Source organism: Triticum aestivum, chromosome 4A, assembly GCF_018294505.1.
Source record: "Triticum aestivum cultivar Chinese Spring chromosome 4A, IWGSC CS RefSeq v2.1, whole genome shotgun sequence".
In the NCBI taxonomy this organism is placed as follows: domain Eukaryota; kingdom Viridiplantae; phylum Streptophyta; class Magnoliopsida; order Poales; family Poaceae; genus Triticum; species Triticum aestivum.
In genome coordinates this window covers 602284486-602303285 of record NC_057803.1, presented here as the reverse complement: position 1 = coordinate 602303285, position 18800 = coordinate 602284486, and the positions used below count along the sequence as shown (strand labels likewise).

At 46.9% G+C, this 18800-nt stretch overlaps 5 protein-coding genes across 5 annotated transcripts; 3 read left to right on the top strand and 2 right to left on the bottom strand.

The window, feature by feature from the left end:
• The first annotated feature begins 288 nt into the window (after positions 1 to 288).
• LOC123087422 (uncharacterized) lies at positions 289 to 2159 on the top strand. Its single transcript, XM_044509426.1, has one exon. The coding sequence runs from the start codon at positions 448 to 450 to the stop codon at positions 1816 to 1818; it is 1371 nt and encodes a 456-aa protein (XP_044365361.1). The 5' UTR covers positions 289 to 447; the 3' UTR covers positions 1819 to 2159.
• Positions 2007 to 7630, top strand: LOC123084016 (receptor kinase-like protein Xa21). Its single transcript, XM_044505830.1, has 3 exons — positions 2007 to 2061; positions 5737 to 7140; positions 7236 to 7630. The coding sequence occupies exons 1-3, from the start codon at positions 2007 to 2009 to the stop codon at positions 7628 to 7630; spliced, it is 1854 nt and encodes a 617-aa protein (XP_044361765.1).
• LOC123087425 (short-chain dehydrogenase TIC 32, chloroplastic-like) lies at positions 7024 to 9977 on the bottom strand. Its single transcript, XM_044509428.1, has 4 exons — positions 9848 to 9977; positions 8456 to 8535; positions 8223 to 8334; positions 7024 to 7968 (listed from the first exon to the last, which is right to left on the bottom strand). The coding sequence occupies exons 2-4, from the start codon at positions 8517 to 8519 to the stop codon at positions 7689 to 7691; spliced, it is 456 nt and encodes a 151-aa protein (XP_044365363.1). The 5' UTR covers positions 8520 to 8535; positions 9848 to 9977; the 3' UTR covers positions 7024 to 7688.
• Positions 9645 to 13552, bottom strand: LOC123087421 (uncharacterized). Its single transcript, XM_044509425.1, has 9 exons — positions 13288 to 13552; positions 13024 to 13160; positions 12576 to 12620; positions 12327 to 12380; positions 12119 to 12223; positions 11814 to 12026; positions 11630 to 11715; positions 10554 to 11458; positions 9645 to 10323 (listed from the first exon to the last, which is right to left on the bottom strand). Exons 1-9 carry the CDS (start codon positions 13427 to 13429, stop codon positions 10274 to 10276), a joined length of 1737 nt encoding a protein of 578 aa, XP_044365360.1. The 5' UTR covers positions 13430 to 13552; the 3' UTR covers positions 9645 to 10273.
• A 1668-nt stretch (positions 13553 to 15220) lies between these two features.
• On the top strand, positions 15221 to 17863 carry LOC123087420 (psbP-like protein 1, chloroplastic). The gene is made up of 7 exons (XM_044509424.1): positions 15221 to 15508; positions 15650 to 15757; positions 15867 to 15946; positions 16027 to 16149; positions 16379 to 16450; positions 17257 to 17353; positions 17545 to 17863. Exons 1-7 carry the CDS (start codon positions 15286 to 15288, stop codon positions 17649 to 17651), a joined length of 810 nt encoding a protein of 269 aa, XP_044365359.1. The 5' UTR covers positions 15221 to 15285; the 3' UTR covers positions 17652 to 17863.
• The last annotated feature ends 937 nt before the right edge of the window (positions 17864 to 18800 follow it).

The window sequence follows — 18800 nt, the reverse complement described above, 5'->3', positions numbered from 1 at the left end:
AAATATTAAATTGTTCATAATTTCAGGTATGTTCACGAGTTTATATTCATGATTTTTTATGATTTCGCGAAAATGAGACTGGTAGTGCATCTCGGTGATGCTGCAAAATATGGTCAGGACCATTGAAGATTATGATTTTTTTCTCAAGTTGCAACCTACAGGTTGTTTTTCTAGTCTATACATACTAATAACGAAGCTATTGCTTCTAGCGGTACATCGTGGATATTGCCCTGAAAGTTATAAAATATTATCCACCGATGCCACTTAAAACTGTTACACATAGGGGAATCGCCCGCCTGGGCCGGCCCATTCAGTAGGGACCTCCTGTACTGGATTTGCTATAAAAAAGGAAGTCAGGCCAAGCCTACCGTGAAACCCTAGGCCCACACACAATCCCTCCATTCCTCACAGAAAAAGAGGCAAGAATCCCCCCCTCCGCCGCCAGCCATGCCGTCGTTCCAAGGCTGGATAGATCTGCGGCCGGAGCTCCTCTGTCGCGTCGCCGATGGCCTCGACGACCTCAGGTTCTACACCAGCGTGCGCGGCACCTGCACGGCGTGGCGTGGCGCGCTCGCGCCGCCTGCACCATCGCTGCTCGTCCTCCTCCGCGACGACGCCACCAGACGTCGGCACGCCGCCATCGTCTCGCTCCCCGCGCACCGCTCCTTCGGCCTCCAGGCAATCCCCTCAGGCTCGTCCTGCCCCAACGCCTCGCCCCCGATGCGCGGCTCCTTCGAGTTCATGGCCACCTACCCGATTAGGAGCTACCTCGGTTGCGGAGGCGGGTGGCTTGCCCTCTCCGTCTGCCTCTACGACGGCCAAAGCCTGCTCACCCTCTTCCACCCAGTCACCGCCGCCGAGATCCTCCTACCGCCGCTCATCTACGACACCCGCTTGCTCTCCAAGATCGTTTTCGCGCCTGACCCCGCTAGGGAAGACTTCATCACGGCCACCATCTGCGACATCGACAGGCTCGCCTACGTCACCGCGGGGGCTAGGAGGTGGGCCGTCCTTGACCGCGTCCGTCTTGCCACCGGAGACCAGCTCGTCGATGTCATCTACCATCAAATTGGTCAAAATGGTATGGTTTACTGCCTCACTCGATTTGGGAATGTTTATGTGCTCCGCCTACCAGAACGTCGCCGCCGAGAACCCGTCATCATCGAGGACCAGACATCAGCAGAGGATCTTGTAACGCATAACAGGCGCATCATTCAAATGCACAATGCCGGATCGGACCTGAATGCGCCGGCTAGCGTGCAACCACTACTCTTTTCTTCGGTGAGCAGTTTCACCCCACTGTACGTAGCTGTTTCGGATTTCACAAGTGCCAAGAACCTGGTGTTCTGCAATGGCAACCTATACCAGATCCGGAGGAATGCTAGTTGTACCGTCACTTTGCATCTGGCGGGAGGCAGTCATCGCCGTATAGAGGAGGATGAAATATTTGTTCTCAAGTATAATCCCCGACGCAGGCCTTGCTGGGACGCGGTGGCTGACTTGGGGGGATACTCAGTGTTTGTTGGGAGGAGCAATGCGGTGTCAATGCATGCTGAAGGTGTTCCAGGGCTCAAGGGTAACTGTGTCTACTGGATAGGTGGGAGAGGTAGGGATCAAGGCATGGTCTTTGACATGGGGACCGGGAAATCTACACCTTGCCTTCCCCCTACGGCTGGTGTCGTTCCAGGGCCTCTACAGTGTACAATCTGCTGGTACTTTCCGAGGAAGGTAGTGAATAACTGCAATACAAATGAATTAGGTGTTTATGGGACCCGAGCAAGGGTTCGGGCTCAACGTGCACAAGACATGTCACAATGATGTGTCGCCAAGATAGCTTGGTGACATAGTGAGCACCACCAGCCTGGAAGTGATGTTTATCATGCATGACAAGAAATCTTGCAGAGTGTAATTGCTTGTTGTGACCAAGCCTGGTGATAAGTGAGGAGGACAAAGACAAACCACTTTTCAACCCAATAGAACTGATGGAAGGATTACATTTGCAGCCAATGGTACAAACAATTTTTGAAGCTTCATTAGCAGCCAATGAAAGGGAAAAGGATGGTGAGAAGTTTGAGAAGAACAAAAGATTTGTGTGTATTTGTGTCTGAGATGATCAATGTCTTGAGAAGAATACATAATAAGTAATACATGGTATGTTGTGTTGGTTTAGTTCCCATGCTTGGATACATGTCGGTCGGGAAACCCGTTCTCATCGCCCGTGGTGGTGGTGGAGATGACTTGGTGATGCGCAGCCCATCTGTTGTGGGCGTCCGTGTCTAAGTCACAAGATCCTCAATAACCTTACCACCCCCTTGTTCGGTGCAGGTACTTAACGTACGCTCTTACATACATACGCGATGTTAATGAGGCAAAGTGGTACAAGGCTTTCGAGAAGGTACCATCATAAACCGGTATTCTCTTTGTTTGCCATTGATATCAGGCGATTCTACAAAGAGGAGTCCTGATGAGTTCATCACATCTTTTGTTTGGGCTTGAGAAAGCTTCTAAGGCATGTCGTGTCATCTGGAGCGATTTCCGATTACTATGTCCTTCATGGAGGGGTATCCCCCTCTGAGTAGAACTATTGTTCGTCACCAACCTAAGGGTAACATCCCCTGGTTTTGTGGAATTCCTTATACTTTAGGTGTAGTCCACATATCCCTCGAGTCCCTTCCATATTAGTTGGGTAGACCGTTCCATTTATAATTCACTTTTTGAGAAAATGATATGCATCTATTATAAAGATTCATCAGAAAATACAAAAACACCTCAATAAATAATAATAATAATAATAATACATATGGGTCCCCGTACCACCAACCACTACCGCCGCCAGAATGATCTGTCGATGAGCCGCTATCGCTTCTCCCTAGTGAAGCTGGTATGACCTTATCTGAAAGATCGTGGATGTCGCCTAGAAGGGGGGGGGGGGTGAATAGGCGTTTTAAAATAATTACAATTTAGGCTTGAACAAATGCGGAATAAACCTAGCGGTTAATCTGTCAAGCACAAAACCTAAAACAATTAGGCTCACCTATGTGCACCAACAACTTATGCTAATCAAGATAAGCAACTATGTGATAGCAAGATATATGACAAGAAACAATATGACTATCACAAAGTAAAATGCATAAGTAAAGAGCTCGGGTAAGAGATAACCGAGGCACGCGGAGACGATGATGTATCCCGAAGTTCACACCCTTGCGGATGCTAATCTCCGTTTGGAGCGGCGTGGAGGCACAATGCTCCCCAAGAAGCCACTAGGGCCACCGTAATCTCCTCACGCCCTCGCACAATGCAAGATGCCATGATTCCACTAAGGGACCCTTGAGGGCGGTCACCAAACCCGTACAAATGGCAACCCTTGGGGGCGGTCACCGAACCCGTACACTTTGGCAACCCTTGGGGGCGGTCACCGGTACCCGTCAAATTGCTCGGGGCAATCTCCACAACCTAATTGGAGACCCCGACGCTTGCTCGAAGCTTTACACCACAATGATTGAGCTCCGAACAACACCAACCGTCTAGGGCGCCAAGGCACCCAAGAGGAACAAGCTCTAGGGTGCCCAAACACCCAAGAGTAATAAGCTTCTCAAACTTCACTTCCACGTATCACCGTGGAGAACTCAAACCGATGCACCAAATGCAATGGCAAGGGCACACGGAGTGCCCAAGTCCTTCTCTCTCAAATCCCACCGGAGCAACTAATGCTAGGGAGGAAAATAAGAGGAAGAACAAGAAGGAGAACACCAAGAACTCCAAGATCTAGATCCAAGGGGTTCCCCTCACATAGAGGAGAAATTGATTGGTGGAGATGTGGATCTAGATCTCCTCTCTCTTTTCCCTCAAAAACTAGCAAGAATCCATGGAGGGATTGAGAATTAGCAAGCTCGAAGAAGGTCAACAATGGGGGAAGAACACGAGCTCAAAGGATAAGGTTCAATGGAGAAGAAGACCCCCTTTTATAGGAGGGGGAAAATCCAACCGTTATGTGCTCAGCCCGCACACGAGCGGTACTACCGCTCCATGAGCGGTACTACCGCTCAGGCGGAAGAAACAGGAAAAAGGAGCAACAAAACATGAACCTTGGGGTGGTAGTACCGCAGGAGACAACGGTACTACTACTGGGTTAAGCGGTACTACCGCTCCCTTCGGCGGTACTGCCGCGCAGAACGAAGGGTAAAGGGAAAGAGGGACCGGGCGGTACTACCGCGGAGGAAGGGCGGCACTGCCGCACTACTGCCGCAGCGAGGTACCGCACAATCCGACACAGAAAAAGACCCCTCGAATCGACGCGGTAGGGACCTGGTAAGCCAACGGTAGTACTGCTGCGGAGTCACCGCCGGTACTACCGCTGCAGAGCGGTACTGCCGCTTGTGACTCCTCAGCGGTACTACCGCTGGGTACCATGGTACTACCGCTGGGACCCTGACAAAAACCACACTCAAGAAAACCAGAACTGCCATAACTTCTGCATATGAGCTCCGAATTGAGAAAACTCAAGCTTGTTGGAAACAAGACGACGAGTAGCATCAAAACAGCGACTGGTTATAGTAAGAAGAGGCAGGGGAGGTATGCCTAACAAAAAGAGGAGTGAAACCTCCAACCGAGAAGAACCGGCAAAACCTCCAACATCGAAAACATCATAGAAGAAGCAAGCGAACTCCGTTTTCGATGAACTCAAGCTTGTCAACAAGATGACCGTAAGCTCTAAGACTCACAAAGAGAACCAAACAAGAACCAAGAAAGATGATGCAAGGATGAAATGGTTTGAGATCTCTACGAACGATACGATCAAGCTACTCATCCAGAGCCCCCCTTGATAGTATGGCAATCGATCCTATAACCCGGTTTCCCAACTACCATCATGAGACCGGTAAAATAGAAAATCTACCAAGGGCAAACCTTTGCCTTGCACATGGTCCATTTGAGCTAGATGATGACGATCTTGACTCCCTCAAGTTGGACCACCTTTCTTGATTGGGTTGACTCGATGAAGACTGGTTGATTGCTCCCCCATACTCCACTATGAGTGAGCCACTCTTCCGCACATCTTCACAAGTCCATTGTCACCACAAAGGACGGCAAGCTTCAAGCATTTGATCTCTTCGTGATGCTCCACTTGAACTTGCACACCGCAACCTTTCTTGATTGTGTTGACTCGATGAAGACTAGTTGATTGCTCCCCCATACTCCACTATGAGTGAGCCACTCTTCCGCACATCTTCACAAGTCCATTGTCACCACAAAGGACGGCAAGCTCCAAGCATTTGATCTCTTCGTGATGCTCCACTTGAACTTGCACACCGCAACCTCTCTTGATTGTGTTGACTCGATGAAGACTAGTTGATTGCTCCCCCATATTCCATTATGGGTGAACCACTCTTTCGCACATCTTCACAAGTCCATTGTCACCACAAAGGACGGCAAGCTTCAAGCATTTGATCTCTTTGTGATGCTCCACTTGAACTTGCACACCGCAACCTAACCCCACAAAGAACCCTCACGAAGACCATGGGTTAGTACACAAAGCGTAATTGACAATGCTTACCATACCATGGGATCACTTGATCCCTCTCGGTACATCTTCTACGCTTTGTGGGTTGATCAACTTGATTCACTCTTTGACTTAGTCTTGATCAACCTCTCACAAGACTAATCTTTAGGTAATTCCTTGAATAGCACATTGGTCGACACAAACTCTCCTTGAACCAAACACATGTACTCCAAGAAAAGTCTATAGACAAAACCTTGTCATTCCATCATCCTTGTCAAACTTGTCTCGATTGGGAGGGCTCTATCTATACTCAAATAAATTCATTGGCCACATACCATCAAGCTTTGGAAACTTACAAATGCTTCAATATTTGGACATTTCCAACAACAATCTTCATGGTAGGGTTCCAATGGAGATCTTCAAAATCCCATCAATAATTGGAATTAATTTATCATTCAACAACCTCAGTGAACAACTTCCTACCGACATTGGCAGTGCCAAACAACTCGTACAATTGGGACTTTCATCAAATAAGCTATTTGGAGATATTCCAAACACTCTAGGTGATTGTGAAAGTTTAAAGAACATTGAGTTAGACTCAAATATTTTCAGTGGAAGCATTCCCACTTCATTAGGCAACATAAGCAACCTCAAAGTTCTGAATATTTCTGCCAATAACATAACTGGGTCAATTCCAGCATCTCTGGGCAACCTACAACTTCTTGAGAAACTAGATTTGTCATTCAACCATCTTAATGGTGAGGTTCCAACAAAAGGGATCTTCAGGAATGCAACTGCTGTGCGGATTGATGGAAATCAGGGGCTTTGTGGTGGGATACCGGAGTTACACATGGTGGCCTGTTTTGTTATTCCTTCAAATTCAAATAGGCACGATGAAAATTTGGTGCTCAAAGTAGTTATCCCAATAGCGAGTATGGTGTCACTTGCTATGGTCATACTTGGCTTATCTCTCTGGAAAAGAAAACACAAGTGCAAATCTATCTCTCTGCCATCATTTGCTGCAAAATTTCCCAAAGTTTCTTTCAATGATCTAGCCAGAGCAACACAGGGATTCTCAACATCCAACTTAATTGGCAGAGGGAGATACAGTTCTGTATACCAAGGAAAACTAGTGGAGGCCAAAAATGAGGTGGCAGTAAAAGTCTTCAACCTAGAGACAAGAGGAGCGCAAAAGAGCTTCATTGCAGAATGTAATGCACTGAGAAATGTGCGGCACCGTAATCTGGTCCCTATCCTAACTGCGTGCTCGAGCATTGATTCTAATGATAATGATTTCAAGGCCCTAGTGTATGAGCTCATGCCACAAGGAGACTTACATAAACTACTATACTCAACTCAAGACCGTGAAAGCTCTTCAGATTTGAAATTTATTACATTGGCTCAAAGGATAAGCATTGTGGTGGATGTAGCGGATGCAATGGCGTACCTCCACCACAACAACCAAGGAACAATTATTCATTGTGATCTAAAGCCTAGCAACATTCTTTTGGATGACAATATGACAGCTCATGTCGGAGACTTTGGCCTGGCAAGATTCAAAGCTAGTTCCACAACGCCGTCTCTTGGTAACTCAAGCTCTTCTCTCGGTGCACTGATGGGAACTATCGGATACGCTGCTCCAGGTAATGGATTTTTTTATATATCTTGTGTTGCTACATTTTCTGTTATTTATGTTAACTAGTGAAAGCGAAATTAACTCTTTTTATTCATTGTGTAGAATATGCAGGGGGCGGTCAACTTTCAACTGCCGCAGATGTTTACAGCTTCGGTGTCGTTCTCCTCGAGATATTCATTCGGAGAAGGCCAACCGGCGACATGTTTAAGGATGGGCTGAGCATTGTGAAGCTTACAGGGATCAGCTTCCCTGGTAGGGTATTGGAGATTGTCGATCCCGAGCTACTACAGGAGTTGGAGCCTTGCCAAGAAACTCCAGTGGCCATGAAGGAAGATGGTATGCACACTTTGCTATCTATGCTAAACGCTGGCCTTTGCTGCACCAAGGAAACTCCGGGTGAACGAATCAACATGCAGGAGGTTGCTGCCAAGTTACGTCGAATCAGGGATGATTATCTCAGAAGCTGTTCTGTTGCTTCAGTAGTATTAGCTACTTAAATAAGTATGTTGTTGTATAATTGGCATTTATCATAACCATATACGTAAGGACCTGAATTTACAAACCCAAACCATTTGTGTGTTGCTGCATCAGCCTAGCGCACAGTGAAAAACTGAGAAGAATAGCATTTCTCTGTATCAATATTAACAAATAAATATGGATCTTATAGATTAATACTTTTGGAAAAGTCAAGCGGTGAACGCTATGTTTTCGTCTTACATTGAACAAAAAAAAACACTTCGACAGAACGTGGCATACCTTAAATCTCCTAGCAAGTTCATTCGCATGTAAAATGCTTGCAAGCTTTGACTGCCCATATGCTGCAATGGTGTTATACCTGCATAACGCAAGGTTGAAACAGCAACTGACTCTCGTTTGTCTTGAAATTATGTAAAAAAAAATCGAAAAGGAGGATAACCTCTGGCCTCTGCGTCAAGCGATGCATACAACCATCATCTACTCCCTCCGTTCCAAAATAGATGACCCAACTTTGTACTAAACTTAGTATAAAATTGAGTCATCTATTTTGGAACGGAGGGAGTAGTAAATGGTAGCGGAAAACATAAGAATGACTGCACGGAAATAACATACTCTTCCTCATCATTTAGCTTGGCCAACCAGATGCCTTCCTTGTATGCAAACCAGTGCCCCTCTGACAAAACATTAGCAATTCTTCCTTGGATGTCTGTCAAAAGAAAATGCCCTGGATATTATGACATGAAGAGTTAGGTGAAGCAGAAATGACCTACGAGGGTTAATCAGGTATGTTAACTGACTCCACCAGCTAGTCAAGTAGTACATGGAAGTTGGTAATCGAATCATACCGACTTGGTTGGTTGCAAACTGCATCTTGATGACATCCTTTGTGAGGGAGAAAGGGGTCGCCATTACGCCTGCATTGTTGCTGCCAGCCAGAGAAAGCAATATTTAGTCAGGGAACACCATGTAAGTAGCTATTATGGTACGCTTTAGCAAATGTGCAGGCGAGGAAGCATGAAAGATACTTTCTCTGGACGGAGGGAGTACTAAACTGAAGGGTTTTTTTTTTTTTAAAAAAAAGAAGGATGTACCCCCGGACTCTGCATCAATAAGCCTGAAGCCACCAGAATATCTTTTTCCTACCCCCGGTTTTCCAACCAACATGTTATATATGGTTTAAGAAACCCAGAAAATTGAATCGGCAGAAACTATGTTGAGTTGTTGACTGAAGCCTGCAGAAACTATGTCGCTGTTGTGCTACCTACTACTCTACTCTACTCATGATGCACCTGAACCTGAATCTCGCTGAACCTGAACCAAAGTGCATTCATGAACCTGAACCTGAAGCTGAATGGTCTTGACAACCCCTAACTGAACCTCAACTATCGAGAAGTGGGGCTGCCTTACGTACACGAGGATGTTGAGGGGGAGGCCGGTGGTATATGTTTATGTGCACCTCTTTTTTTTTTTTTGCGTTGGTCATGCACTAGGTTTGTGATTTGCATTTAACTCGATACGAGGATTTGAAGTTGAATTTCATGTGTTGTTGATTTCTTTGTGTGGTGATCTTGCATAGTTGTGTTGCAAAAATTCATGTGTTAAATTTAGCCAAATTCATATGTAAATAAATTGTGGTGTGGCTGCCCTATTTTAGGGAAGTTGTTGGAGCAGTTGTGCCCTATCCGATGCCCTATTATAGGGCAGTCGTTGGAGACTCCACTTTGTCGTGCCAAAAAAAGAAAAACACTTTTTCGTGTCCTAAATTTTACTCCAACCATAATTTGGTGCCCTAAAATTGGGCACATACACACACGGTGTGATGAGCCCACCCGATTCTGAATCAGAGACCTTACTTTGCTATTCACAAGAGTCTGACGCCGCAACCGAAACCATAATGCTTCATTGTTTATCAATGTTTTATGCAGATGCCGCAAAACATGATTCTATGAAGGCTTTCGGCCTCTTTTCCTTCCTTCTTGGCGCCTTTGCAGAGAAAGATGATGAAGCAAAACCCAGACAAGGAAGACTGTATCATGACACTGAAACAAAACCCTTCAGCGTTCTGTTCTTGAAGTTCTTTACTAACGGGCTGATCCTGTATCAGGAAATCATGACCCTCGGAGAATGATAATGCCTTTGATCAACCAACTAGTACATCCCATCAGGAAAAGAAAAGAAAAAAGAGTAGCGAATGATGTATATCTTGATTGGGATAAACTGAAAGAGTACCAACTTACCAACGTTTTCTTGTTGGTCAGAAGAGCATCTCTGTAGCCCCCAAAACCTAAACAGAAACACAAGGAAGAAATTCTACTGGCCAATCTTCTCATCACCTGATTACTTCCCCTCTTGGTTTATCATGCACGGTAACTCTGCCCACACAACACGTCAACTCTTCTGCTAGTTAACCATCAAGCAATATAGTACCCGAATTCAACTGCGCCATGCAAGCATTTTACTCATTTACCATCTAAAAACCAACCAACCAAGTCTAGTACCCAAAGTCTAGTACTCAAATGAACTGCCCCATGGAATGGATGCTTTGCAACTCCACAATACTTTGCTCCATGGGTCGGCTCGGCTCGGCCAATATAGTAGGCAGGTGCCTTCCTTGTATACATCAGATCAGTCCTCCGGTGGGTGCTGTGCAGCTCCTCAGGACCTCAGCACAGAACAAGCTTCACATGATCCCCAGCCACCGCTTCCTTCCATCCTGCGCGCCCAAATACAAGACAAGAGTCATCATAATATGCACACATACCAGGTTAACTCGACACTAGCACTACTCAAGAGTAAGTAGTGGTGTGTCACTCAGCATACATAAACACTCCAAGCAACTACTAGCTAGGTCAGGTTATTTTGGATCGGAGGGAGTACTAATTACTAAAAGGCAGTTGCGTGCACGGGCTTGCAAACGGAACAACCAATAAGATAATTGCTTACTTTGAGAAAGGAATGCCGCCGCTTCTTGACCGGAAGACATCATGGTGCCTCGTTGTAGGCCCACGCTTTCTGCCGACTCCACGTTGCCACAGACTGAGCCGCTCTCATCTGTCATGATACTGGAGGGAGAATGGTCCTCTGCTGCCGGTGTAATGGTACCACCATTAGCGTCTTCACATCCGTTCTCATCATGGCTGGTTGGCTGCATCACCTTGGCCACTGGATCGTTCAGAGTGTTCGAATCAGATTCAGGAGGAGCTGGGTGGTTATCCTTGGAGTCCTGCGAGCATCCACCACCGTCTTCGATCGCGACGCTTATGGATCCTATTAGCACTTGCGAGTTCTTGTCCGTGTTGAGAGGAGCCGTCTCTTGGTTAGCATCTACATCTGGCTCACCTTTTGGGCACCGTTCTTCAACACCAGTTCGCACCTTCCATGCCCAGGTCTTGCTTTTGTTTGTCGCTGCACCGACATTTGGCTCCCTGTGACGTGAGTGCCTTACTGAAGATGAAGATGGATGCTTCGACGCAGTCGCAGAAGAACCCGAGACAGAGCTATTTGGGGGAAGGTTTTCTGCCCTGTCGAGATTGCTTGTTGCCATGGCTTGTTCCCTGAAAACAGCAGCAGTATCGATTTCTTGTCCCGAACCACAATTGGCATCTTCTCCATTGCAACCATTGTCGTCTGAAGGCACTGGTGCTGACAATTGAAGATGCTGTGGGTCTTCTTGCTCGTGGAGGCCAGGGCCTGAAACAGCCTCGAGACTCTGAATCCCAGGAGAGCTCGTCGCACCATCGACCACTTCAGGTAACTGGACCATGGTGCCCTCGTCCTTGAGGTCTTTCAGTCTCTGTTCTTTCTGTCTCAGTTTCTTCATCCTTTTCCTTTCCATGATTTCAGCTTGCCTTCAAGTTATACAACAAGGATAGTTTAGATAAAGATCTCATCACAAAGTAGAATCAAATGACGCTGCATTTATTTATAGCAATAAGCAGATAAACAATATTGGCTTTGCAGCTTTGTGTACTAAACTAATTAAGTAATTATATAACACGCCAATGACATTAAACATTAACCTTTTCTGAGCAGCGTCCTCTTCCTCCACAAGCAACTTCTGGCATCTTAATGCTTCGGCGGCCTTATCAGCAGACCATGCTTCAACCTGTTGTTTTATTTACGGTCCTTCGTTAGAATCATAGAAACTTGTAGCTGGAGGTTAAATGCACTAACTCTGTTTTGCGTAATGGAAAGACATCGTACCAGCTTCTGTTCAAGGATGTAACTCGTGCACGCAACAACGTTTTTCAACTCTGTTGCGACCTTCTCAACCTCCCCATCAAACAAAAACTTCTGAACGAAACCAGCGTCGGCTGCGTTGGTACAGAGAAATGTGTTCTCGCTTGCTTCGTCGAGCATGATAAACAGTTCATTTGATGAGATAGGTAGTCTTGAGGCTGCTGTCTGAATAAGGTCCTGCAGTTATGGGGAGAAAAGAAGCTTATTACATACTACACGACACCAAATGCATACAGTAATGCAGTTACAAGTTGGGTCAAAATCCTTACCAGGAGTTCATTGCCAGCTCTGGCATACGGCAGCGGCAACGAAGCGTACCCTGGCTTGCACATCCATGACGACAATGATGTCAAGATGAATAAAGCGCTGGTCTCCTGAAGATGTATTTCTTGTGTATAACATTAGATGTTCCGAAACACAAACCGATACACAAAGACAAAGCCGTATACTCTGAAGATGCCGATCTACGGTCATTACCTCTATAGCCACGCCCTCCAAGGACAGTATCGCTTGGGCCTGATCCACCGTGAGCTGAAGAGCAGGACAAGTTATTAATCACATGAACACACTACTAGCAAGGAGAGGGAAACAACATGTTGCTTCGTTTAAATAGGTTATATAAGGCCAGTAATCCACAATCTGTCAGCAAATCACTCTTTCTGCTAAATTATTTATATTACAGCAGAGAATAAAGAAGTGGCGGCAGAGCAGAGCATATCTTCTTACTTTGTCCCAGAATGCGGCAAGGTGGTCTCTGTTCTTGGGGAAATCCTGCAAAACCATCAGGAAACAAATATGTCATGCCAATGCAGGGCAGCAAGGGGGTGGGCACTGGGTATAAGAAAACCGAAGGCGTGGACGAATGGAGTTGCGTATCGCGCGTAACATTAGCTGAACACAGGTTAATGCAGACCATCCATTCGTTTAAGTAGGTTATAGGTCACTAATCCACAATCTGTGAGCAAATTACTCTTTGCTAAATTATATTACAACTATTATCGGACGCCCGTATTCGTCGAACCCCCATGTTGACGGGCGCTCGATTACGTACATACATCATAATGTATTGAACAGTCAGGTGAAAATGCAGGTACAAAGTGATTTTTGACACCCAACTGAACTGAACTGAACTGACAGAGGAGATGAAAAAAAATGAGGACAGAATGGGGGCAACCTTGTCGATCTTGAGGGCGCGGCGGTGGACGCGGGTGTGGCGGCGGAGGGCGACGGAGGAGCAGAACTCCCGGGGGCACTTGGCGCACTTGGTCAGCTGCATCTTGGGCGGCGAGAAGAGCGGCCACCCGGGGAGATCTGCGCCCAAACAAACAAACGAACAGACGAATCAGGATCCAAGAATGAGATCTCGCCGGCGGCGAAGGCCACTGACGTACACGACAGCCGGAACCGGTGCTGGCTGCTCCGTGAATGAGATACGTACATTTGTCGGTGGCGTCGGCGGCGGCGGCGCTGTTACTGCTGTTGTTGGCCTTGGCGGCGGCCTGCGCGAGCGCGACGACGGCGTCCGGGATCTTGAGCGGCTGGATCTGGCCGGACCCGGACCCGGACCCCGACGCGGCCATCTTCCCGGCGGGCCGGCGGCGAGGCGGACGCGCGTGAGAAATCGGGGAGGGGAAGACGGAGATCGACGGGACAGGGGAGAGCAAAAAGGAGGAGTCTCTTCTACTGGTCTCAAAACACAAAGGACAAAGGAGGAGTTTTTATTCTTTTTATTACTACTACTGCTGCTGCTGACTGATGAATGAATGTCTGGTTCATGTTACCATATCAAATACTCCATCTGTAAACAAATATAAGAGCATTTAGATCATTAAAGTAATGATCTAAACGCTCTTATATTAGTTTACGGAGGGAGTACAATGATATAATTACGAATGTATGCTTTAAATTCTTGCCGAAGCCGCAATCTAATTTTAATTACATATGCGAGTGAATTTGTTGGACCCATTACATATCGATTTAATAGAGGATGATACATAGTGCAAAGCATGGCACCAATTAAAAATGTGCTTCATCTGTTCCAGGTTAATTCTGTCCACGGATATACAAAGGTGAAGCATGTTTGGCGACGGTGAAAGTATGGAGCTACTCTCACTTGTCCAGGAGGAGAAATGTTGATGGTTCTTTGCTCTACGGCGAACAATAGACGACAAGTACCCGTTGGCCACCAAGTCGGGCTACTATCTTCTCCGGTAGTTCTTGATTGGGGTTGTGATGTGATCCGGGGTAGAGGGGGTCGACGATTCTTGATTGGGACGGCGATGTGGGGGCGGAGAAGGGAGAAGCTACAATGCAGGGGAGTACGGGAGGGGTTGAGTGCGAGGTGAAGAGGTGGATATGTGGCGGCAGAGTAGTGTGTCCATCGGCGATGGTGGTGGGAATGTGTTTGTTGCGCCGCGATGCCTCCTCTGTTCCTCTGTCGTCAAGAGAGAGAAAAGGGTTGGTTGGTTAAGTGGGTTCCTATAATGGGCTAATAGAGCTAGCCCATTTTAAAAAGTTATGTCCAATGGGAGCCCACGAAAGCAGTCTAAGTGAGATGGACTGGTTAGTCCCACTTAAATCCACTTGTACCTGCAGCGTGATAAACCGACGATCTTGCTCGTGGAGGCTCGAAATAAGGGGTTGTTGTAGAAAACGATATTGCTGCCAACAATGTATATAGAGCCATGCCGGCAGACAACACAAATAACCGCCCGTCATCCGTGGATAAAAACGGGGTGAAAACTCACATGCTCTTCAGCAATGTGGCGACAAGCGTCATCGAGGTGGGATTTTTTTCAAGAGTACGCCAATGGTGTATCATATTTTTATAGAAGGCAGAAGTTTTAATTATAAGAACTTGCGAGTGATGCGAACATCAACACAAGTGAACCAAGACACCTATACCAAAGCCTACTCTCTCACAAAACGGTCTAACACTCTTGCACCTAATCCGGCCTCCTTCTAGTCTTTGATCCCGTTCATGACGTGGTTGTGTAGCTCATCCACGGTTTTTTGTTGATTTATCCGATTGAAGACCTTCGCGTTTCTCTGCTTTCATAGTGACCAAGTCACTACGATTGCGAACGTGTCGAAACCTCTCCTGCCAGCACGTGTGAAGATTCATCTAGCTTGTAGCCGAAGATTTTTTTTATTTGAGATGACACCGTCGGAGGAGGAAGAAGCGTCATCGAGATGGTAATCACCTTCTATCCGCTTGCGCGTCGATGTGACAGTTGGAGATTGATCATGTTTGTTTTGTTTTTTGCATGGGGGCTAGGCAGAAACTCAGTTGATAGCAACATTGCATGGGTCAAGGAGGAGTGAGTAGTTACCAATAGGAACATATAAAACGAATGGAAGGATGTATGAGTTTGTTGGTCGACCGTTGGATTGAGTTTGGGTTGATCCAACGGCGGGAGCGCACGCGAGGCGGCGAATGGATCGGTGGCCACGGAGGGATTGGAAGAAGAAGAAGAAGAAGATAGGGAAGAGCGGAGCAGAGGAGAGGAGTCCCAGCGCGCGCGCAGCCATGGCCACCGCAACCTCCTTATCCCTCCACGGCCATGGCCTCGGCCTCCCTTCCCCGACCGCCAAGACGCCGGCGCGGAGGCTGCTCCCCGTCACCGTCAGGGCCATGGCGCCGGCCAGCCCCAGCAAAGGTCCGTCCGTGCTTCCTCCTGCTCGCCATTTACCTGTATTCGAGCCACCAGGCCGGGCGCCATGGTTTTGGCTTTGTGTGCGTGCTCTGGCAGCTGCCGCTTCTTTTCATATCCTCTCCGTGTCGTGTCGTGTCGTGCCAGGTGAAGCTGCTGCGGTGGAGTGCTCCCCTTCCCCGCGGCGGCAGGTGCTGGTGGCGGGGGCTGCCGTGGCCACCGCGGCGCTCGTCTCCCGGCCCGCTCCGGCGGCATGTATGTTCTCCTTCCTTCTTCTCCCAATCCATCCATCCATCGCCCTAGGTAGTAGAATGATCAAAACTAATCCTGATTGATGTGGTATATCTAAATAATGGGATTGTAGTCGCGGCGGCGGACGGCAAGTTCATGCCGGTCATCGACCGGAAGGCCGGCTACTCCTTCGTCTACCCATTCGGATGGCAGGTACGTACTCCTCCATGAATCCTCTGCTCCATACGCATACTGCATACACTTGGTGATGCTGAATGAATAAATGAATGCAGGAGGTGTCTGTGCAAGGGCAGGACAAGGTGTACAAGGACGTGATCGAGCCGCTGGAGAGCGTCAGCATCAACATGATCCCCACCACCAAGGAAGACATCCGCGACCTCGGCCCGCCCGACCAGGTCCACCCTACTCCACTCGGTCATACGCCTTCTCATTAAAGCTTTGTTCGGTTAATCCCAACCTCAGGTGGATTAGAGGGGATTTGCAGGGATTTTGGCTTGCAGGGGATTAATTCCTCCTCAATCCCCTTCAAATCCACCTTAACCGAACAAGCCCTAAAGAAAAGATAGATGGACAGATTGTTTATATCTCATCTCTTCTCTTGTATATCATGTGTGTGTTCTTCAGGTTGCCGAGGCCTTGGTGCGGAAAGTTCTATCACCACCCACGCAGAAAACCAAGTTGATCGAGGCCAAAGAGGTGTGGGTGTACCTTTTCTTTCTTTCTCTCACTTTAACCCCTTGATTCAATCCTCACAAAAGTGGCGCGCACCAGTTTTGATTAGATATTTCACTACTTTTTGTGTTTTGATTAAATTGGATAGATGTGCGTGCTTGTCTGATTATTCATTGATTGATCCAAAAATTAAAACTGTAACATATATATGCGTATGCCATAGGTCGCTTTAGAAATAAACATCCCACAAAATATATCCGTTTGCATTATAATGGAGATAATGAAGGTGCACAAACCCACATGACTACTTCCAGCCACAAACTACACATTATAATGGAGATAACAGTAAAGTCGAGCCCTTCTGTAAAAAATGTGAGAGATGGAAGCGGAATTTTGCAGCCAGAGACAAATAAAATACTACTTCCAGCCACAAACTACACATGAATCTGCATGATGATTCTACTCTAAATGTCGCAAACTGTTGCCTAAAAATTAAAGTGTTTTCTTTTGTCTTGCGTGTATGTATGTATGTATGTATGTATGCATTATGCATCTTTTGTTCTTTGTTGTACTTCTTATTGTTTATGAAAAACCCTACATATCGTCCTGGCATATTTACCTAGCGAAGGATGATCATTGCCGTAACATCGAATTTATCAATCCTTGGTAGTACAAACTATCTAATGCTTCTCGGTTGGTTACCTTAGTAGAATCAAGCTGTTTTTTCGTTGTCAAATGCTCTTTTGTTGTCAACTTTATATGTTATTGTTTTGTGCATTTTTTAGGTATTCGCTTGTTGTTAAACTCACAAGATGCATTTCATTGTCCAGACCGATATCGATGGAAGAGCTTACTATACTTTCGAGTTCACAGCTCAGGCTCCAAATTTCACAAGACATGCACTTGGCACGATTACCATAGCGAATGGTATTAACTCCTATCTGGCATCATCGTTTTCTCTCTCAATAAGATGCCATGTTAGTTGTAAACTCCAATCAACTTCTCTTGCACGATTCCTGCTCTCTCACTTGTATTTGAAATGCTTGATTGATGATGTCATTGGTCGGTGGTCACTACTATATATCTACCATCTTCTCACTGTGTATGGGTTGTTGCAGGCAAGTTCTACACGTTGGCGACGGGCGCAAACGAGAGGAGATGGGACAAGATGAAGGATAGGCTACATACAATCGTCGACTCATTCAAAATCGAAACAAAAGTGTGAGGGGTATTTGATGCATTGTGCTGATTTTCTATTTTTGGTTTGTTCGTTTTCGGAGCTACAGCTGGCGTGAGGTTCAATGGCAAATGTCGGGAATACAGATTCTACTGATCTTTTTTCTTTTCTTTTCTTTTCTTATGAAATATGTGATTTCAAATACTATTGTCTATATGTATATCATTTCACCCTCTATAATGCGATCCTTGGAGTACGGAGATCGAGCCTTGTGTAAATGTCTCAACATAAGCAATATTAAATAGAAGCATCATTTGCGTATTACTAATCAAATTCGGTGCCGAAATTTGCCACAGATAGAATGAAATTCGCAGGTACTGTGTAAGTCTATCTCCAACTAGGCAAATACAAAGAAGCTATAATTTCCTTTTCACAAATATAACATGCTTATGGCTCATGCCACCGAAATGTGGCTTCCACAATAGCTTAAATGTATCAATCTTCTTGCAAAAAATTCCACCAAGAAACATGAATCCAAACACCATGCCCCCTCCCTCGCCAAGGGGTGGCTCACCGCCGGCGCCCCCAGATCAGCCGGCTCAAGATCGGGTCAACTTCCTCCAGCCCCTCGTTGGTGGCCCCCTGCTGCCCCCTGCAGCTTCTGCGGTCGCATCGCTCGACCACTCCTGCCTCAGCGCAGGCTTGGAGGACGATGACCACGTCGCCCTATCACCAACGGTGGAGGTTTCCAACTCCTTCTCATCGTTGGCCATCAATGGCGGCGACCTCTCTCAGCTCTCTGGTAACTGCCCCTCTTCCCAGTCCATTACCCCTTATTGGTTGATTAATGATCTCACTGGTTGGTGGTCACTAGTAGAAAACAGGGCTTTGGTTCGGGCCTGGACAGCCCATTAGTCCTGGTTCAGCCATGAACCGGGACCCATGGGGGCATACGTCCCGGTTCGTGAGCCCAGGGGGCCGGCCGGGGCCTCGTGGGCATTGGTTCCGGTTCGTCTGGACCCATTTGTCCCGGTTACTGGCACGAACCGGGACCAATGGGCCTCGCTCCTGGCCCACATACATTGGTCCCGATTCGTGGCTCGAACCGGGACAAAAGAGGGAGCTTTATACCCAGTTCCAGCCACGAACCGGGACAAATGAGTTGCCTATATATACCCCATCGTCGCAACAGAGCAC